Raw genomic sequence first — 23,684 nt, 5'->3', positions numbered from 1 at the left:
CTTGCTTACTCCTAGAAACTCTGAGTGCATGCTATTATTATACCCATTTCCTTTTTCAAATTTGAGTATAGTTGATACTATACTGATACTATATTGATACACAATGTTACATTAGTTTTGGGTGTACGACTTAGTGATTTGACAAGTTTATTTATTATGTTATGTTCACCACAAGCATAGCTACCATCTGTCTCATTACATTGCTACTACAGTCTCCCTGATTGTGTTCCTTACGCTCTGCTTCTTATTCTCGTGACTTACTCATTCTATTACTTGTTCCTGTATCTGCTTCTCCCCTTTATCCATTTTATTCAACTCCCCACCCATTTTCCCTCTAGCGACTATCAGTTGGTTTTCTGTATTTATAGTTCTGATTCTACTTTTTGTTTACTCACTTTTTTATTCCATTTATGAGTGGAATCATATGGTGTTTGTCTTTCTTGGTCTGACTTATTTCACTTAGCATAATACCCTCTAGGTCCATCTATTTTATTCAAATGGCATGATTTCATCCTTTTTAATGGCCATGTACTATTCCATTAGACATGCACTCACATTTATATATATAAATAAATGTGTATTTAATATATAAATTGGATATAATTACATAAAATAGTTTTATATAATTATATAAATTAAATATAAATTAAAATTATATAAATAAAAACATATTTATTTATATATAAATATAAATCACTTCCTTATCCGTGCATCTATTGATAGACACCTAGGTTGCTTCCATGTCTTAGCTATTATAAATAATACTGCAATTTACATAGAGGTGCACACATCTTTTTGAGTTACTGGTTTCATTTTCCCTGGATAAATATCGAATAGTGGAATTACTAGATCACTAGATCATATGATATTTTTATTTTACATTTTTTGAGGAACCTCCATACTCTTTTCCACAGTGGTTGCACCAGTTTGCACTCCCACTAACAATGCACAAGTGTTCCTTTTTTTCCACTTATTTGTACCAACACTTCTTGTTCCTTGTCTTCTTGATTTTAGCTATTCTAATATGTATTGGGTGATATCTCATTGTGGGTTTGATTTACATTTCCCTGATAGTGATGTTTAACATCTTTTCACATATCTATTGACCATATGTACGTCTTTGGAAAAATATCCATTTAAGTCCTATGCTCATTTTAATGAGCACAAAAATTTTTTCGGTATTGAGTTGTGTAAGTTTTTTATATATTTTGGATGTTATTGGATATGTCATTTGCAAATATCTTCTCCCATTCAGTCAGTTGTCTTTTTGTTTTGTTGATGATTTCTTTTCTGTGCAAAAGCTTTTTATTCTGATGTAGTCCCAATAGTGTATTTTTGTTTTTGTTTACCTTACCTTACTAGACATATCTAGAAAAATGTTGCTATAGCTGATGTCAGAGAAATTACTATGTTTCATCTTTTCTAGGATTTTTATGATTTCAGGTATCACTTTAGGTCTTTAGTCCATTTTGAGTTTATTTTTGCATATGGTGTTAGATAGTGGTCCAGTTTCATTCTTTTACATGTAGTTGTCAGTTTTCCTAGCACCATTTGTTAGAAACACTGTCTTATCCCCGTCATATATGCTTTCCTTCTTTTTCATAGATTAGTTGACCATTTAAATGTGGCTTTATTTCTGAGCTCTCTATTCACTCTGTTGCCTCTATATATCTATTTTGTGCCAGTACCATGCTATTTTGATTACTATAGCTTTGTAGTGTAACTTGAAATCTGGGGTTGTAATGCCTCCAGTTTTGTTCTTCTTTCTCAGGATTGCTTTGACTCTTTGGAGTCTTATGTGTCTCCTTACAAATTTTAATATTCTTGGATTTAAATATCTATTTCCCTCCTAGGTTAGGTAAGTATTATTTTTTCAAATAAATTTTCTACACCTTTTTCTCTGTCTTCTTCAGGGATCCCTATAATGCAAATGTTTATTCACTTGATGATGTCCAAGAGATCTCTTAATCTATCCTCATTGCTTAATTTTTTTTCTCTTTTTGATGATGAGCTTGTGTGCTTTCCATTATGCTTTCTTCCAGATCACTTATATGTCCTGCATCCTCTCATTTAATGTTGATTCCCTCTAGTGTGCTTTTTATTTCAGTTATGGTATTTTTCAATTCTGCGTGGTTCTTTTTAATATTTTCTATTTCTTTATTGAAAATATCACCAAGCTTTTCCATTCTTCTCTCTGCCCCTGTGTATATGACTATGATCATTGCTTTAAATTCTTTATCAAATACATTGCTTATCTGTTTCATTTAGTTCTTTTTCTGAGATTTTTTTGTTGTTGTTCTTTCTTTTGGAGCACATTCTTCTGTCTCCCCATTTTGCTTGACTTCCTGTATTTATTTCTATAGATTAGGTGAAATAGCTACTTTTCCTAAAGTTGAAGGAGTGGTTTTGTGTATGTTGTCCCCTATGTGACTGTGTGTGCTGTGACTTTTGCTGGCTGGACAGAACTATGGCTATATATGCTAGTTATTTTTTTAAGTCATGGCATTTACAGAAAGAATAAAGAAAAATAATAATAAAAGAAAAAAGAACATAATGAAATAAAAGAAGAAAGAAAAGGGAAAAAAGAAAAAGGAAGAAAAGAGAACAAGAAAAAATAAAACAATAAAATTAAGACAAATCTTAAAAAGTAAAAAATAATAATAATTAAAACATTTTAAAAAATAAGATAAGACACAAAAATCATGGCTTGTTTTCTGTGCCCCAGTCACAGGATGACTGGTGTGAGCTAGTGGACATTGGATTCACTGAGATCACAAGCTCCCTATGATGACTAGACCCTTCAGTTATGTCATCAGGACCTGCCTGATGTGGCATCAGGCCGCTCCATTTATGGTTTATGAAATTTCTTTTTTTTTATTTTTTTTTTATTTTTATGATAGTCACACACACAGAGAGAGAGAGGCAGAGACACAGGCAGAGGGAGAAGCAGGCTCCATGCACCGGAAGCCCGACATGGGATCGATCCTGGGTCTCCAGGATCGCGCGCTGGGCCAAAGGCAGGTGCTAAACCGCTGCGCCACCCAGGGATCCCGGTTTATGAAATTTCTTATGGCAGCCAAATCCTGCTCTCAACTGGAACTTTAAGGTTGAGGGGGAAAGAGCATTCCCACAGCTCTTCAGTCCTTTTAAACTCCAGCTTCTCTTTTCAGTGCACCAGCATGACTCTGGCTGGTGTGGGCTTGCAGACCCTGCACTCACTGGAGTTATAAACTCATAGAGATGACTGGACCCACCCATTTTGGTGTCTGGATCCTGCTGCATTCTAGGCTTTTAAGGTGGGGTGGGACTATAAACCAGGATGTTCTTCAGTTCCTCTGACCTGGAGAGCTTTCTCGCAGCTTCTCCCCAGCTTGGCAGAGTTCTAGTGTAGTCTCTTTTCTGTGCTAGTTGCTCTTTTAAACCATGTGTTTGTGTTTTTTTTTCCCTGTGCTAAAAGAGAAAGGGATCTGTTCCTGATCCCTCAACACTATCCCTCCTCACTCCATTTGTAGTTGTTTATTACAAAATCCATGGTTGTGGGTGACGAGTCAGTGTCAGTTGTCAGCAACTCTTTAGCATGTCAGTGTGTGTTGGGAGTAGGAAGAGTTGGAAGGATGCTGGTAGCAGGGGGAAAGGCCTTCAGAGAGCATGGACATGCCTTTCATATCAATATATTTTTTAATAGGATCTGGAGTCAGGATCTGAGAGTGGAGCAGATACCATTTCAATAAATCAGACACAAATAAATCTGTCTTCTAACACCGAATCTACTGACCTATCATCGTCCACCCCAGTGGCCAGTTCTGGAACCAAACCCAAGTCTACGGTAAGTTATAAGTGCTACCAGTCAATTTTAACATGAAATGCTGATGATGGTAAGGGTTGATACCTCATCCATTCAATATAGAAGAAATACTCTTCTGAGTCTTAGTTGCAGTGACATGATAGCATTTAACTAAGTACAATCCAACATATGTTGCTTGTTTGCTTTATAAGTAATTACACAAGTACTTCACTAAAACAGATCATGTTTCTAGAATTATGCAATTTTATGTTATCAAATTTTGCTGCTGTATACTCATCTTTAAAGAACCAAGAACAAAAAATCTGGAGATGGTTCTTCTTGAATTATTAGCCTGACCAAACTACTTACCAGTCAGAAAATTGCCTCTCTAAGACTAGACAGAGAGAGAGAAAGAGATAAAATCACACACATCATAAATGTTATGTGGATATTAAATGACATAGCTCATGTAAACTACTTAGTGAAATGCTTGGCACAGAATAAATACTGAATAAATATAAGCTACTATATCATGATGATGCTTCATCAACTTTACAGTGCTACCAAAACAAATAAAATGAGAATTTTCACATATAGTAATATAGCATAGTGAATTGTAAATAAAAGACATTTTCCTTTAAGTAAAAAGTTGAACTACTACAGGAAAGCAGTATTTGACTGTAAAAGGTAACATTTATAGAGGAAGTAATTACTACTTCAAATATCTGAAGTCCCAGCTGCTCCAAAATAACCTTTCCTAGTTTAGTGAAAATCATAGTGGCATATTATTTTTTTTAAATGCCCATGTTAGTTTAACACAGAGAAACAAGTTTGGATTGCTTGTTTGCCTGACTTTAAAATAAAAAGCAAATCTGAAATAAGACTCAAAAGAGAATACTCTGAATTTAAAACGTGGTAATATGTTCAATTGCAAGAATATCTAGAGCATTTTTAATAGAATAAATATCTATTGAACACCTACTACACACCTACTACATGCCATGCATTCTGCCAGATAAAAGAATGGGAGTGGAGTAAAATGTATTTTCTTTCTTTAAACATTTCACAATCTAGCAAAGGGGAGTAGGTGAGTAAACAGGGAAATGCAGTATCATACTATATGGTAGAGCTGTGTAGATTGGAAATGGCAAGAACCACTGACAGACTACATATAATGCTGTTCTAGGTACAATGAAAACATAGGGTCAAAAATAATATGTGTCAACAGGTAGACTGAAATGAAGTGGTGCTCTTCTTTTCCAAAATGGGTTAAAAAAAGGTTAAAATGTAAAATTAAGGTATGAAACCAAATGATTTCACTTTACCACATTCTTGTTGAAGTAAAAGGTAAAAGTCAACAGTTTTAACTTGAAGGTTTAGGAACCATTGGAGCATTGGCTTTCTGAACATTGAGACAAGGTATGGGGCTGATATATAAGAGAGAAGTAGAAAGGAAGGTGAATTCCCTTTTTAAACGTATTCATGCTTATATTCACTTTTTAAAGTACCTGCTATTATCCTGAAGTGCAGTTATTTTCTCTCTGATATTTATTCCACATTCATCTTTTACTTTAGAATAATTGCCATTGGTATCTTCTTTTTCTTCCTTGAAACATACATATTTTAATATGTGGTCACCTTATAATTTGTAGCAATTTATATAACTTTGTGTGTAGTTCCATCATTTTTCTTCAATAACCTCATGTTTATAAATGTGCTCATGTTTATAAATGTGTTTCCATTGAGATATGTCTCTATATTTTTATGATAACCATCTACAGTAAAGTTTTAGAATGAGAAACATAAAACCATCAGCTTTGGGGGGACTGTAATCCTTTAAAATACTTGAAGATGGGTCTGTTTTCAAATTTTTCATGTTTGCCATATCAATTGACCAAACTATTCGCCTCACAGATAAAATTAAGAAATACTAAAGTTGGGGCACTTGTATTGTTCAGTGGGTTAAGAAAAGGAAAAAAATGGCACACACAGAATTTTTAAAGAAAGTTTAAGGGGCACCTGCATGACTCAATCATTAAGGGTCTAGTTTTGGCTCAGATAATGATCTTAAGGTCCTGGGATCGAGCCCCACGTCAGGCTCCCTGCTCAACCAAGAGTCTGAATCTTCCTGTCCCTCTGCCCCTTCCCCCACTGGTTCTGTCTCTCTCTCTCTCTCTCTCTCTCTCTCTCTCCTGAAATAAATACAATCTTTAAAAAAAAAATACCTAGGTGAGAGCACAGGGTGTTATTCTGTATGTTGGCAAATTGAACACCAATAAAAAATAAATTTATTAAAAAAAAACCTAGGTCAATTATTGAACAGAAACATACTTTTTCATGCCCCTAAAGCAAATATTCACTGAAAAGTTGTCAACTTCAGGTAAAATTGTGTCTATCTATCCAGCTGTTCAGGTGTGACTTGTCACCTAGGCACTGTCACAGTTTCGTAGTGATGCCATCACTCCTAAGTCAGTGAGCACTGAGAATCATTATGCAGTGGATTGAGCCTCCAAACACAATATTCCACTTCAAGACAACCAAAAACTGCTTAACCCATCTTGACCAATACCACAGGCAGTTAGAGAACTGTACATGGAACTCTGTCCAGCTACTGAACTATAATTTAGTAAAATTCTCCAGTAGACCATGAGAAGGACCCAGAAAGAAACACTCCACTGTCAAAGACAACTGACTTTTAGGAAATTTCTTGAAGAAATAAAGAAAAGAAAATAGCTTGAAAAGCACGCTTTTGTTTCAGGGGAAGGGTTGTTTTAATGTGTGTATACATCTAATTTTGTTGTTATTGGTGTTGATTCTTTTGAATATTGTTCCTTTTTTACTACAGTTTGGAGATAATTTAGCTATGGATCAATTCTAAGTTTTCAGTTGTTTCTGGGTGGAATATTAGAATGAAGAATTTTACCTATTTTACGAGAGAGTAAACATATACTTCCCCCCCTCAATCTGGAGCTTGGGAAATAGATAATGTGTAATGTCAGTCTGGCTGCTTTGTGAAAAGAAAGAAGACACCAGTACCCCACAGAACCATTCTTTTCACCAGGAAATAAAATTTCAATTTTAATATTAAGTAGAAACATTAAATTCTAGAAACACCTACTTCTAACATTCACTCATAACAAACTAACCTTCTGCTCCATAATGTCATATTTTTACAAAATGTTTACTTTTATTTCAGAATTATTTAATGTTACATTTGATTTGCTGCTGCAAAATCTATTTATAATGGTGACTAGCTACCACAAATATTTGGCTTTCCTTTTGTATGAAGTCCTCTGGGTTTCTAAGTGCCTATTTTTTCAATAATATTTCTTATTTTTATATGTATTATTAGAACAGGACCAATGAGTAATCTTCAGATTTTTCACGAAGACTATGTATATATCATGCCAAAAAGTAAGCATTAAAGTAGATTTCTGGGATGTATTTCACACAAAAATGAAGAAGTTGTAAGGTAGGATACCCCATACCAAAAAAAAACACATTAGAAAAAATGAGGTCTAGTGCTTAATATCCCAAAAATCAATGATTTCTCTCCCAAAATCTTTGTTTTGTCCCTTTGAAAATCTTTGTTTTGTCCCTTTGAAACACTTTCACAAACAACTCGTGATCAGTCATATTATTTTTATACCAAGTGCTCTGACTCACTATAGAATGGTATCCTGGCATCCTTCTGGCCATGGCATCAGTTGCTTGAGCTGTTCCTCTCTGCATGAATATAGGGTTGTTACACGAAAGATTTCGAAGCTGGACATTAAACCTCAGGGTTTTGTTGTTTTCCCTGAAGATACTTATAAATATAGATGCTCATTAAATTACTATCAATCATACATTTATGAAGAGAGAAACCACGCTCCAGGTAACAAAGGAAATAATATATCCCATTTATAGAATAAGTACTGGAGGAACAGGGACAGTCTAGCATTCTGTAGAATAACCGAGAGCATCACTAAGAGTAACGCAAGGATATGTTTTCAATTTAGTATAAATTCCCCTTCCCTCTTTGTCCCAGAAACTCTTTTAGTTGCCTTGTGATAGAATTCTAATAACAGTGATGAAACCCTCAATCATTTGGGCATGTTGGAACCACAGCTAGACAGAGCAGCTTTGAGTATGTCTTAAACTATCTAAAGGAATTTTGGAACATATTAGCATTCATATAAGAATGTATTACATACTGGAAAATAACCCTTTTATTGAAGACATAAAAAACTGCAGAAATTATTAACCTTCATTACTGTAATTGCTACAGAGTAAAAAGACAGATACATCTTATTTTAGCTTAAGGTGGCAACAGTAGGTCTAATTCCACAGATTGAATACACCCCTCATCTTTTCATCATTAATACCAAAATAGTGATGGGACAGATGAAGGAAAACAGCTGCTGGAGGGATGGGAGCTTTAGGGCAGGCAGGATGACGCCCAGCCAGACTCTGCCAACCCCTTTAGAGAGCGGTTCAGAATAACTCTTGCCTTCAGTCTGCCACGGTGTGAGGAAAATAGAGCTCAGGAGTATGCCCTGACTACAGTTCAGGATCATTTCTCGATGACTTTTAAAAAGACTCCAATACTACAATCAGCCTGAAAGTCCAGCTGCTTTTACTGACAGTTCTAAAACTTGCATGGTCAGTCTATTCTATTGTTGAAGAGGACAGTCTCTCAAGATGACCCCCAACACAACTGTTTATGCTATAGTCAGTTTAATGAGGCATTCACATACAATCTATTATTTTCCTTCCCTCTGCATGATAGAAGCAAAATAGTAATTTTCTGTTTTGGCATTCGCTTGTCAATAGCATTGATTTCCCTAAAGGTGTAAATGTTTTGGGGTGCAGGGAAATGGAGGGTGATGGCACTACATAAGAATTTTGACTCATTATTTTTAATGAACGTTATTTAAGTTCAAATCATTACAAAAACAGAATCTCACTTTCCCTTTTTCACCCAATGAGATATGGTCTAATCTATATTGTTCTTAAAATTATCAGTTGATATTTTGGCCACTGCCACTGTGCATGTGAGAACCATAAATTGTCATTCATAGTATTTCTACGGATCTATATTTCTCTATGGTAAAAGCAGAGACAGAGAATGAACAGGAATATGAACTTTAAGAAAGACTCACAAGTTTTATTCAGGTAATAATTATGGAGAAAAGTATTTTTGCTTATGTAATAATAATAATATCAAATACAAAAGGGACATGTATAGAGTGCACTCTATGGGCAGATATATTATGCACTAGCAGGGCATATAGTTCATTGAATCCTCAGGACAGCCTTTTAGGTAGATGCTATGATTTCCTACAGTTCATAGATGAGGAAACTGGTTAATCTGAGTTGCCTATGACCTCACTGCTAGGAAGGAATGGGGCCAGGAAGGCACCCAGATCTTCTGTGCTCCTAAACACTGCTTTAGGCAGAGATCCACCTGCCAACCACCTGGCTTCAGAATCAACATCACTGGTTTGAGAGGTTATTATGTCGGAAACAAATTGTCACTGATGTTTGAATTATTAGAGTGCACAAGGACAGTTTCATTGCACAATAAAGAGCTAGTTCATCAGAGCATGGCATGGGTCATATTCTTCTAACATCATTTTCTAAATCATCTATCTACCATAGATTTTTTTACAGGTGTTTGTATGTTTATATACATACAGATTATATGCATACATATATGTGTATACATATATCAGAAGATATATACATATATTTGTGTGTATGTATATATGTGTATATATAGACGTACATTCCCTGATGTTATTTTCCAAAATGTGTGTTGAATAATTCTTACCTATATGGTTCAATTTTTAATAAAACCAAATTAGTAATTATTAAGTTTTTATATAGTCATGAAATTATTATCCAGTATAAGTTTATATAATGTCTTTATTAATTTTGTGTAAGACTATTTCTCAGGATAAACACAGAAACTACAGAGGCAGATTTATTCACTGTTACCAGGTGTGGGGTGTGGTAATGTCTGTATCTACAATAGGAGATTTAAGGTTGGAAAGGTGTGAAAAAGAGTTTCTAAAGAGAAGCTCATAAGGTAGCAGACAGAGGTTAATGGACATCTTTGACAACCAATAATCAACTTAATTATTCTTTCTGTTGGGCAGCCCGGGTGGTTCAGCGGTTTAGCACTGCCTTCAGCCCAGGGTGTGATCCTGGAGACCTGGAGATCCTGGAGTCTGCTTTTCCCTCTGCCTGTATCTCTGCCTCTCTCTCTCTCTCTCTCTCTCTCTGTGTGTGTGTGTGTCTCTCTCATGAATAAATAAATAAAATCTTTAAAAAAAATTATTGCTTCTGTAAAAAGAGGACTTCCATGTAAGCCTGCTTAAAAACAAAAAATATAAAGCTCATTAAATACTGTTTTTTTTTAATTTATTTGTGATAGTCACAGAGAGAGAGAGAGAGAGAGAGAGAGAGAGGCAGAAGGAGAAGCAGGCTCCATGCACCAGGAGCCCAACGTGGGATTCGATCCCGGGTCTCCAGGATCGCGCCCTGGGCCAAAGGCAGACGCTAAACCGCTGTGCCACCCAGGGATCCCTAAATACTGTTTTGATGGAGAGTAATTTATTAAAGATGTCGAGGACAGTCTGATTGGGAATATGATATTAATTTATGATGAATTAGCCACACAAGATTAAAAACAAAATTCTTAACACAGAATTTAAGGATGAATTTAAGAGGTTACCTAAAGTCCTTGAAGTTGTATTTTAAATTGTATATGCACACCAGCATTGACACATAGAAAGACTGTCAATATCTGCATCAGATTCTCAAAGACTCTCCAAACCCCCCATAAAAAAATGCTCTTTTGAGTTTTGATGATTCAGTCAGTTATCCGTGAAGAAACCTGATGAGCATGAGAGAACCTTTGTTACAAATAATACACTTCAGGCACATGGACTGGAATTATTTCTTTCAGCTTTATTTCCTAGTGGAGAGTTCCACAGAAGCGTTTTTGCAATAAACTAGGCTATGCTTTATAGATATGTGAAAAGCAATTCTGCTACAGAATAAAACACCATTGGCATTTGTCTCAATTATACAGAATTTCAATAAAATTAAAAATGATCCAAGAAAGAAAAAATCATCAAAGGTTTCCTTAATAGTTTCAGTGCAAATCAGGTTTCATATCCAAATGCAATCACATATCTTATACATATGATCATGAAGCTAACCTCGTTATGCCTGTGATACAGTAAATGGCAGGCATTAAAATTGAAAACAAGAATATAGATTCTGGAGTCCAAATCACATCATTTAAAAACCCAGTTCCTGCATAGAATTTTAGCACTGTCTATATTTTGTTTTACCAGGGTACTATATACTATATTTTTATATTATATACTATATTTTTGTTTAAATGGTTGTCAAACCGTTATTTTCAACACAGCTGGTATTTTTCCCTAATCTTGTCCACTATTTAGAACAAAATAGAGGGATAAAGCATTACTGTCTTTTTTACAAAGAGGAACTGCAAATACTCCTTTTTTCTGAAGTCTGGGAGAAAAAACACAAGATAATATATAAAATTAATTAGAATTTAACAGTATTCCATAATGTCATATATAATAAGTAAAGAAAATAGCGTAGCAAAGGAAAAAATGTCACACATTGAATTTTAAAGAAAGTTTAAGGGACATCTGGGTGGCTCAATCATTAAAGTCATGATCCTAGGGTCCTGGGATCCAGCCTCACATCAGTCTTCCTGTTCTGTGGGGAGCCTGCTTTTCCTTCTCCCTCTGTCTGCAGCTCCCCCTGCTTGTGCTTTCTCTCTCTCTCTGTCAAATAAATAAATAAAATCTTTAAAAAAAAAAGAAAACCTCTTCTGAAACATCAAAAAAATTGAATTAGTACAGTTTACCATTAATAAATGCAAAAATGTAATGGTCTTAGAAAAATGCCTTTGATTGTAATGCTTTTGAATATGGCAATCTTACTTTGACATAGAAAAGCAATAACATTAAAGTATGTGGATTTTTAAAGAAATATTTGTCTTTGTTCACTAAGATCTTTATTGTTTATGAGAAAGGAAAATAAAGCAAAATTTATAGCTTTTTAAAGAAAAACTGAGCCACCAAAGAACTGGAAAAAATGTTTTTGAAAAGGACATCATTCTGTGATTATTATAATGAGATATTTCTTAGAATTCTATGACTGTAAAGCATAGAGGAATCCATTCACATATCCTGGATTTTGAAATAATAAATATGTAATTCATTAACCTTGGGCTTTGAAAAATAGCAACATTTTTATAGTTATTTGCTTTTATATTGAAAATAAATTCAAAATTCTCTCATTCCTTGTGTTTGAAGATACTGTCATCTGTTTCCAATGCATTTACAAATTAATTCATGACAGTCTCATTTGGGATGGGTTATTTGATCTCCACAATGACCGCCTCACGTCAGCCTTTTCACTTTGAACCTAAGAGTTTCATTTTGTCAAAAATAAGCATAACTTATACCCAGATACACTGATTCTTAACACTAAACACTGAGTTCATGGTATTGAAAGAATTTTTCAAGTTGGCAAAATTTTTTTTTCTATTTTGCTTGTGTTTAGTGTATAATAATCTAGTTAATTAGTTGTCCAGAGCAGAATTCCTAAAATTAAAAAAGGGGGGTAAGGGGAAAAAGAATACCTATGGATCATGGAACAGTTTGAATGGAATAAATTCCGTAAGGGCAAAATAAAAAATCATCTCTGCAATCTAAGGTTTAGTCATATGAATAGTACTTTTGTGTGTTATCATCATTACAATGAGAAAAATTTAGTTTTTCCATGTGCTGATGTTACTTCTCGAATCCAGCTCATATTTTTGTCCAAGAGCAATAACAACTTCCAGTTATTTCTGGGCAATGTAAAATGGCAAGCCAGCAGCATGCCACATCACAGCAACCAAGAATATAATTCATAGCACTGAGCAGTAATAATAACCACTAAGTCATTTTCACAGTCCTCTCTCTCTTCATTTTAGACTTCGTTGTCCCAAAGCTCTAATTACATATTCAATACGTTCCCCTTTTTTTATAACTTTTCCACTTTGATTGATAATTAATTTCAGCCCTAGCATTTGTTGGTCTCAGCACTCACTTCTTATAGACAGTTGGAAGTCAGATGAAATGTTGAACCAAGGATTCCATGGGAATATTCAGTAGCAGTTACACGAAGTTTACAGTTGGGGCTTCTTTAGCTCTAGTGGTGAGCTGTCTACCACATAGCTAATTTCTAAATGAAAAAATATAAACATCTACCATGTTGTTAAGTATTCTGAACATCACACATCTAAACATTTGGAGTCTTATAATAAAAATAGGAAAGTAAAGGAATTACTTACTTTCGATTCATGATGTCCTAAAACACCATCACTTGAAAAATATCGACATCCCTGACTATTCTAGGTATTTAATGAACATTTTATGTGCTAGTTTTCTTTTTTTTATGTCCATAGTTCATATTCTTTACATTATTGTCACCACTGCCATTTTTAGTGTTTCTCTTTTCTTTCCATTCTAACACCTTAGTGTAATCCTGATGAATTCTGGGTTTGTAAACTCCTTCAAAGTAAGATCAGTTGATGTTCCTGAAAATGACTCTCATTGTTTCCTGTTCACTGTAAATTGCTTTATCCATTTTATTTGTTGTTGTTCTGCTGATCCATTTTGAAGGTCCTATCTTTGTATGTAAATATTATAGTAATTCACCAAATGGCCACTTACCAAATTATCCATAATGCAAAATGCAGAGAATCATACAAACAGGCAAAACTAACTGAATAAATCAGTGCTGTTCAGACTGTGCTCTGGAGAATCAGAGCCTTCCTCCACCTGCCTTCCTCCACCTGCCCCAACCAGACTTACTTACTTTTATCTCTTTTACATATTGGCTTTATGAATGAGATCTTCTTTGGTCAATCCATGGCATAAATTTTGTCCAAATCCTAGACTAAACAAACTATAGGAGTGAGAAAATGTTGAAGAATGTTTTTGTGTGTGTCCAGAGAGCCTCTGATATATATCTACTCTATTTCCAAGATCATTGTGGTGAAGCTGCCCCTAGGACTCCTATGCTCCAAGGGCAAGGTATTCATTCCTAAAGCTTCATCATCACTGAGTCCTGAACTCTGGGAGATAAGAAACAAGAAAGTGTAAGAGGGAGAAGACTCTGTGTGAATCAGAACAATTTGACTTGGCCTGGGCTTGGGGTTCTGTTGGCCCAGATCATTAAGGTGGTAAATACAAAACAAAATCTATACTTCACAATATCGGGTTGTAGATGAATATGTTTGTTTGCTTTTTTGTTTGTTTGTCTTGTTTAATTTGTTTCTATTGGGGAATAAAGTCAGAATTTTAAATAACTTTAAATAGGTGAATATTTAGAACTCAGAACTAGTAGAATTTTAATTTAGATATATTTCCTAAGGAAATATTAGCTAAGTATTTAATTTTTACATTTGGAATTTTGTGGTATCGAAATTTTACAATCATTTCCTTACTTGTAAAACATTTATAGTATACATATATGTGTGTGTGTATATATATGTGTGTGTGTGTGTTTATATATATGGGCAGTTCTATATACATTTTTGTCTGCATTTCTAATATTTATTTATGTAGTTTCATAGACCAAAAAAGAATTGCATATTTGCCAGGATATTTTTTATTACTAGTAATATTGTACTTTTCTTATATTTATCAGATATTTGTACACCTTACTTTAATAAAAAGATATAGAACAATATTAGTAGCCATGTGTAATAACTGATCTATTCATGTCTTCATAAAATTATCCTACATCTCCCTTAAAAAGCAATTCTAATTTATAATGTAGGTGAATTATAATACTATTAATGTTATGAACATTAATTTCATGAAACCCAATTCTTTGTTTTTTCAAGAAGCTATAAGAACTCGCTATGGCTATGTGTAAGCCACTGTGCTAAGCGCTGGAATAGAACTTAAGAAAAAAGTGTTGGAGGGAGAGGATGTGATTGGAATCTCTGGAATCAGACTCTGGGACTAAGAATTGCCTGGAGAAGCTGTGTTGTTGAGTGTTTCTGAGAGATAGACATGTATGGAAGTGAGGAAGTCCAAATTGGATAGAAGACAGAGTTGCTTCAGCTGCAGTGCAGTAACAGCTGTGGCCTCAGGTGATTGTATGGAGATCCCTGGAGCTGGGTGTCTCTCCATGTTGTCCCAAAGTGAGGGAGGGAGTTAGACCTCTATCCTTGCACCAGCCAATCATTGGTCTTAAGCTGCCCCTAGAAAGTGATGAAACTTTGAGTGAGGCAGTTCCTTGCTCCCAAGGCCATTTCCCAAAGGATATTTCCCAAATTGGCAGCAGCAAGAGAGTTGATGCACTGACCCTGAAGAGGGAATAGCTCTGCAGTCTCCACCACAGATGCTATGACCTTCGCCTTCAATGGGTGTGTTCTCTGGTGCAAGTAGTAGATACACAAACATGTGGATATAAAAAGATGTAACAAGAACCAAATTATAGTTATTATTAGGACCCTGAGGGAACAACCCTAAGGAACAGGAAAAATGAAGACTCATATTTCCCATTTATGATAGAACTTACAGGGTTTCGAAATTGACCTTATACAAAGGATTAGGAAAAGGAAAAAATTAAAAGTGGATTCAAGAGTTACATCTTGAAGAAGTAAGACAATGGTGGGGTCATTGACTAAGGGAATAAAGAAGCAGAGGTAGGAATGAGGAGGAGAAAAAGCAAAGTTTTTAAATCAACCTTATTTTAAGGTATAATTTACATACAATAAAATATGCCCATTTTAAGTGTGCCTACCTCCAGGATGTTTTTGGTAGTAATGAAAAGAAAGAAAAACAAAGGATGCTAGCAGAGGAAGTTTTAGTGAAGGAAGTTATATTATCTTTTTTTTATTTTTTGCATTGTTTTACTGTTTTCCAGGAATGTGATCTTAGCTAAATATGCACAACCAAATAGAGTGAAATCACAAAACAAATTAATTTTTTATTATACCTTCCACACCAAATACCCAAGTCAGTTACTTTTCTCCCTCCTTGATTAGACAAAAACTCAGAAACTCCCATGAGTCTTACTAGACACTCTTAAATAATACAATCACTTTATTTTTTTTTATTTTTTTTTTATTTATCTATGATAGTCTCACAGAGAGAGAGAGAGAGAGAGAGAGAGAGGCAGAGACACAGGCAGAGGGAGAAGCAGGCTCCATGCACCGGGAGCCCGATGTGGGATTCGATCCTGGGTCTCCAGGATCGCGCCCTGGGCCAAAGGCAGGCGCCAAACCGCTGCGCCACCCAGGGATCCCATACAATCACTTTAAATCCCAAAACATAGCATTCATGAATTAGAAATGAGAAGGTTTAATTTCTGCAATAGTCAACATTGCAATCTTCCTTTACCTGTAAGGCTCCTCTCTCTCCTAGTCTGCCTGCAGCCAGGGAAGGTTGGGAGTGGGAGTTCAGCTTCCTTTTCCTTCCTCTCTCACCAGATACATCACTAGCTAGCAGCTGTGAAATGAGAGGTGGGATGACAAGGAAAACAGAAAAGTTCTCACTGGGTGCACATGAATGCCTATGAGTCTGTAAGAGAAACTGTTACCTGCTATTATCAGTTTTCTGTTGCTATGTAACAAAGCATATTTAAACTTTGTGGCCTACAATAATAGTTATTATTATTTCTCATGGTTTCCAATAAGTTCAGTATCTGAAAGAAACTCTCATCTTGGTCTCTGCCTATAGAGTTTGGAAGTTCCAAAGCCCTGCATTGGTTCTGCACTGTCAGAATCTTTTGATCTGAGATGAAGGTGTTTCTGCTAGTGCAATCTCTTTGAAATTTTGTGCATCTCCTATGTGTCCTATTAGAGCTCCAGTAGACAGAGCCAAAATACAAATCTCCTCACGATAAGTCTTTCCCTACCTCAGACTCCTACTGAGGCTTCTGAGAGGCATGCCCTGATGATTCTTAAAACTCCTGTTGTTTAATGTAGAGGATGTGTGATGTACCTTCTAAACATCCCTAGTGAGCTTTTTGTGTGGACAATTCTCTGAGGCATTGTTTTAAATATTTTTGAGACTTTGGCAAAGAATTTTATCTTTAGGTATATTTTCTTGGCTGAACCTTGATTTGATCTTACCCTGAAACCATTTCTTAAAAAAAAAAAAAAAAAAGATTTTATTTATTTATTCATGAGAGACACAGAGAGAGAGAGGCAGAGACACAGGCAGAGGGAGAAGCAGGCTCCATGCAGGGAGCCTGATGTGGGACTCGATCCTGGGTCTCCAGGATCAGGCTTGGGCTGAACTGCTGAGCCACTCGGGCTGCCCAATTTCTTAACTTTAGTATCATTTATTGTCTGGAGACCCTGTGAAGAAGTCTTTCTCCCTCTTTTTACATTTTAGTGTAAGGAACAAGAACTCATGTAATGCCTTTAATCCAGCCTGGAAATCTCATTTGCCAGATCACTAAATACCTTACACGTTTTCTGCTTTCCACAGCACCACCACAACTATACTCCTAAACTTTCTGTCACTAAATAAAAATGATTCTTTTCTTCTAATAATATTTCTTTAAGGTCTTACCGAAAGCCTCCTCAAAGGCTATTCAGCTAGTGCTAACAGTATCTTTGGTGTCAAAAGCACTCTCCTCAAGTCCAGCTAACATTCACCTGCCACCTAATCCCAAAGCTACTCCCACATTTTGTCATTTTTTTTACATCTTTTTGTTATAGTAGCACCCAATCCTTAGTACCAAAATCTATTAGTTGTCTGTTGTTGCATGACAAATCAACCCTAATTCAGTGGCTTAAAACAATAGTAATCAATGTATCATGGTTTCCATATACTAGAAATTCAGGAGTAGCCTATTCATGCAGTTCTAGTATAGGGTCTCTCATGAAGGTGCAGGTAGGTGTTGGCAAGGAGTGGAAGATCTCCTCCAAAATGATTAATCAGCCACTCTGGAAAACTGTGTGGAGGGTCCTCAAAGAGTTAAAAATAGACCTGCCCTACAACCCAGCAATTGCACTGCTGGGGATTTACCCCAAAGATACAGATGCAACGAAATGCCGGGACACCTGCACCCCGATGTTTCTAGCAGCAATGTCCACAATAGCCAGACTGTGGAAGGAGCCTCGGTGTCCATCGAAAGATGAATGGATAAAGAAGCTGTGGTCTCTGTATACAATGGAATATTCCTCAGCCATTAGAAATGACAAATACCCACCATTTGCTTCAACGTGGATGGAACTGGAGGGTATTATGCTGAGTGAAATGAGTCAATCGGAGAAGGACAAACATTATATGGTCTCATTCATTTGGGGAATATAGATAATAGTGAAAGGTAATAGAAGGAAAGGGAGAAGAAATGGGTAGGAAATATCAGAAAGGGAGACAGAACATGAAGACTCCTAACTCTGGGAACCGAACTAGAGGTGGTGGAAGGGGAGGAGGGCGGGGATGGGGGTGAATGGGTGACGGGCACTGAGGAGGGCACTTGACGGGATGAGCACTGGGTGTTATTCTGTATGTTGGCATATTGAACACCAATAAAAATAAATTTATTATTAAAAAAATGATTAATTATCATTTAATCATTGGTTGGCAAACTGGCTTTTCCCCCACGTGGGTCTCTTTATGAGACAGCCTTAGTTTCTTCATACCATAGCAGCTCGCTTCCCCCACGGTGAGAAATCTAAGAGACCAAGGCAGAAGTTGCAATGCTTTTTATGAACTGGTTTTGAAAGTCACACACCAATATATCTGTTGTTTTCCTTTTGATTATACAATACTAATCGGCGTGGGAGGGGACTCTCCAGGGCATGTGTACCAGGAAGCAAAGATCACTGGGAACCATCTTGGAGATTAGCTTCCACATCTCTAATTCCCTTAATGCAGGAATTTCTTTATATAGGAATATAAATATTTCTAATTTTGCAGGTCATCTAGGTTTTTTTTACAGACCCCAGGAATGCAGACGCTTTTATCTTCTCCTGGCTGAAACCTGTTTATACCTCTAGTCAGTCCTCTAATTAAGCCATGCATATATCTCGGATCCATAAGAAATACTAATACTGCCTTTCCTGAAAAATCTAGGAATCCAGCTGATACTAATACAGCCCATCTCCTTTGACTCCTCACCAGCTAGGGAGCCCAATCAGGCCAGATCAGTTTCCTGTGTCCCCCGTGCTGCAGGGACACATATCAGACTTTCCATGTCTGGAGGGTATGTTTGAAGTCGGTTTAACCAGCCTTGAAATGAGAGCAGACACCCTATTTACTAACACTTCTCTGTAGGGCAAGATGTAGGGGAGGACTCATAGCAAACTAAATTCTCTTCCCCAAGTCACTTATTCCTGATTCTATTCTATCCTTTGTGGGGTGGGGGTAAGTCAGTGTTCTCTGATACATTCTCCTCAAAATATTTGTTACAACCTCTACATTTTTGTCTTTATCACAACTCAGTTTGATATGAAATCTGTCACCTTAGAGTTTAAGTCCAAACCTCAATTTTAATACCCTATCACAGAGATCTGTGTCCTGGGCTGTGAACAGGTGTGCCAGGAACACATTTGCTCTCTGCTGCCATTTGAGAGATTAAAAACACTTTGAGGGAGATAAAATCACAGATTCAAGGTTATGGTAGTTTTTTTTTTTTTGTTTTGTTTTGTTTTTTTAATCATTCACTAAAACTGTATTCAGACAGGACTAAAGATAAGGTACATACTACCCAAAGTTGGTTGACTACCACCCTTCAGTTCCTTAATTGACCTGCTAAATGTAGAGTTTATATACCCCGAAGGGGGCGGGGGGATATTTAAAAATTGGTTTTCCTTAAATCCGCTGTTGGAATACATGCTGATAAGGTAATGTGTTAAAACATCATAAAATAATTTGTATGTTGACTTACAGGCAAAACATAGATTAACAAATTTGAACGATTAAAATGATAATGACAGAGATAATAGCAAATCATAGTATTTCTGCAGGGAGAATAAAATATCAATTTGCCTAGACTTAAACTTTTTTATAATTTGTGTTCTACATGGTATAATCTTTATGGGGCCTGGTTTCCTCTTCAGCTCCAATAAGAGCTAAAGAAACATCCTTCTACACAAGTCAGATTTTTAGGGGAAGTGTAATGAGGAAAAGGCCTATGACAAAGGATGGGCTCTATCTGGCCAAAAGTTCTGAAAGTTCAATTTGGGGCTGAGATCTAGGAGCTTCAGCAGCTTCTGGGGATGAAGAAGGATTGATTTTAGCAATAAGTACTCCTACCAGGTCTCAAAAGGTCAGATAGGCATGAGTGGAGGGAATTAGGTCAGGTTGGCTCCAGGGGAGGAGCGATGATAATATTCTGATTTAGTTGCTGCATGGACAGCAGGAATAGGTTCCAAGAATACATGCTTAGATTTAGACTTAGGCTTAAGGACTATTTTTCTTAAACTTTTGGAGACAATAGAATACAAAACCATTTTTTTTCTTACAAAATTTCTGAAAACTTTCATCACAATATTGTGATCAAACCAGATATTATTGCATAGAGTCCCTGGGTGGCTCAGTTGTTTAAGCATCTGCCTTCAGCTCAAGTCACGATCCTGGGGTCCTGGAATCAAGACAGACATCAGGCTCCCCACTGAGCAGGGAGCCTGCTTCTCCTTCTCTCTCTGCCTCTGCCCCCAGTCCTGCCCCCTGTGTGTCTCTCTCTCAAATAAATAAATAAAATATTTTTTAAAAATTACTGCATATATGGCAAAAAAACTATATAATGCCACTTAAAAGCTAGAGATACAAATTAAAATCATTTCAATATTTTATTACTGTTAATGTCATATATTTATTATTTTTCCACATTTATTCCTAGCATATTTCTGAGTTACACAGAGTAGATGTTACTCATTAATTGGTTTAAAAGATATTGTCACATTAGATTATCCATGATTCTGTTTGCTGTATAAATTAAAAGGGGCATTACAAGGACACGACTATAGGCTCCCCTGTGCATCTTTTTAAATTAATTCAATTAAAGTTGTCAGTAAGTTGGCACCTAAGGGAAGCCCTATTCCTCTTGCCAGCTGAGAAACAACTTTCAGTATTGGTATAAACAAAAAATATATGTTAAATTTAAAATAGATTTAAGATAAGAGCACATTGCTTTGAAGGGTTTGTAAATAATAAACTATATATAATATATAAAATATATATAATATATATTTTTCTCCATGGATGAAACTTTTCATGTTTTTAAATTGTATTTCTATATAATGTATTTCACAATGCATAAGAATGTTCTCCACCACCCCACACCCAAAAAAAATGTTCTCCACCCCAAAAAGATTCATTGGAGAAAAATTCTAACACATGTAATCTTTTCTTTGATCATAAGTTTGGTTATTAAATATATTATTTTCAGATATTATATTTTACTCCAACAGAAAATTAATATGCCACTGACTTAAAATTCTGTAGCCTTCAGATGATTGTTGGATCTTTCAAAGGACTTTCTTCTTTGGTGACAAGATAGTACAGGTAGGCTCCTACAACCACTAAGTTATTTTTCTTAAAATGAGGGCAACTTACACCTTGAAAAAGGATAATATACCAAAAAAAAGAAAAAAAGATTAACACTAGTAAAAGTAACGTCATCATTAAAACTTTGAATAATATAAAGCAAGGTAGTTGCAGTATCTTGCTTTTTATTTTGAGGTTTGCTTTCGTTTGTTTCTTTTTTTCTTTCAGAATGCTGCCATCTTCTGGTCAAATTGTATATTACTTCACACACAAAAGATCTACAGCAGAGGCAATTTAGGTTTATATAAATTCATCTTTTATCATTAGGAGTCACCTATTTAAGATTTATGCCTCTAATGTTCCAAAACTAGAGAACTTTAAATAATTTTCAAGAACTTTAGGGAGTTAAATTCACAGAAGATGTTTCAGGATTTGTAATGCTATCAAAATATATATTGCACAGTAAATGCATATACAGAAGGACAGATAAGGCAAAGTGTCTCTAGGGAATATTTGACTTGTTCTATTTCTGTAAGAATCTATGGCTAAGAATAATTAAGCAATTTTGACATATATTTGCTATATTCATTTCTACAAACCATTTTCTAAGTAATTCATTTTGAAAGAATATTTCTATAGTATTTTATAAAGACCCTCAATAAGTGTTCCCCTTTCAGTGAAGAAGATTCTTGTGGGACACCTTCTTAGAGTTGTTTATATTTGTACTTCTTTTAGAATTATTTATTAAAAGATACACAATTTAAAGAGCTTGATTTGATATTAACAAGTATATGTAACTCCTTGTATGTATACTTCTACTCCCACACTCTAGTTTTTATTCCTTTTTATTGATTCATTGAAAAAAAAACTGAAGCTCTTACCATGTGCCAGTTTCTTTGGTAGGCACTGAAAATTCAAACAGAAGATGCCATCCTTAGACTTAAAAGCATGCAACTTAGTGGATTTCTTTAGCCAAGTCCTAGAAATCCTCACTGGACTAATACAAGGACTAATTAATCCTCAAAGGACTATTAGTCCTTTACTAATTAATCAAAAACATTTTAATCTACCAAAACCAAAAACTGGTAAATCACAGCACAAGAGTAGGAAGCATCTACAAGACTCATGAGCTGCTTCTTTTTGTCACTGATGGTTTCTACCAAATTTTCTCCCTCCCGCCCCGCCATCATATTTACAATTTGCTGACACATACAATTCACACCAAATAGCCATGAAATCAGCACAGTAATCAATGTTTAAAAGGTGAAGAATCTTGGCACACTGAGACCCACTCACTTGAGTTACTCAATGGTATTGTAGCTGTACTGCCAGGGTAGTGCTCAAAAATTGCCTGGTTAGAGAGGTTGGTTGTGGGCAGGGAGAAGGGAAAGGAGTGCTGTGCTCCAGAGCAGGATATGATCTGGAGCTGACCCTGTTCCCTCAGACAGCACCACGTTGCATGGATGACTGCTCAATGAAGAGCCACTTTATAGCTCAGAGGAATGAAGAAAGCATGCATTAGCAACTCCCCCCAGCTTTGCCTTGTTTCACTCTTGGCACTCCACTACTTTTCCCATTATTAAAAGGAAACAGGTAAATGATCACATGTATTGTTGAGCGGTATGTAAGAGATTACATGAAAATGCTCCTGGTATTCTCTGTAAGAGAAAATAGTGAACCACTGCACAGAACGTATGCTTCGGAATTCATGTGATCAGTTCCTCATAGTTAAACTATTCTCTGCACCTAGAAGACCCAACTAAGACTACATAGGAACAGCTTTTCTTCTTTTGGATGCTTTTTCTTGGAGCAGTTGTTAGAGTACAATTGAAACTTATTCAGGCTCCATGCATGATAAAAGTTAGAAAATCTATAAGTCACTCTTTTAAGTATCCTAGATATCAATATTTCCTGCTATTTGGGGGCTGGTATATATATATATATATATATATATATATATATATATATATTCCTGTGTTTTCAAACCCAAGTTTAATACATTATGCCGTAGTTACATGTACTTTTTGCTCTTCTTTGAATGAGAATGGCAACCAAGTTGTGAAGTATACACATAATTTTTTTAAATTCTCATCACAAAGCAAAAATAATAGTTAGGATAATAGATTTAAAGAATTTGAGATTGTGTCAGCATGCCTTTCATCCTCCTGGTTCAGAAGTTAAGTGAAAGATTGGATTCAGTAGTTCTCTGAGCCAAATCACTGTGGAGGGTCTCAGTCCTAACAAACTATACCATCATTGACACAGCATTCCTATTCTGTTGAGAACTATTTAAAGAGGAAAAATTTTAAATATTAAAAATCACAAATTAAAAATTATACAGTTCTTTCATTTAT

General features: G+C 35.6%; 1 protein-coding gene across 1 annotated transcript in view; it reads left to right on the top strand.

Moving 5' to 3' along the window:
* DLC1 (DLC1 Rho GTPase activating protein) overlaps nucleotides 1–23,684 on the top strand; it is a 411,515-nt gene that overhangs the window by 113,647 nt on the left and 274,184 nt on the right. The window contains 1 exon segment of the mRNA NM_001313797.1: nucleotides 3,686–3,826. Coding sequence (NP_001300726.1) covers nucleotides 3,686–3,826 — 141 coding nt within the window.

This window comes from Canis lupus, chromosome 16, assembly GCF_011100685.1.
Source record: "Canis lupus familiaris isolate Mischka breed German Shepherd chromosome 16, alternate assembly UU_Cfam_GSD_1.0, whole genome shotgun sequence".
NCBI lineage: Eukaryota > Metazoa > Chordata > Mammalia > Carnivora > Canidae > Canis > Canis lupus.
Note: the sequence above shows the minus strand (reverse complement) of the source record. Positions and strands in the feature narration are given on the sequence as shown.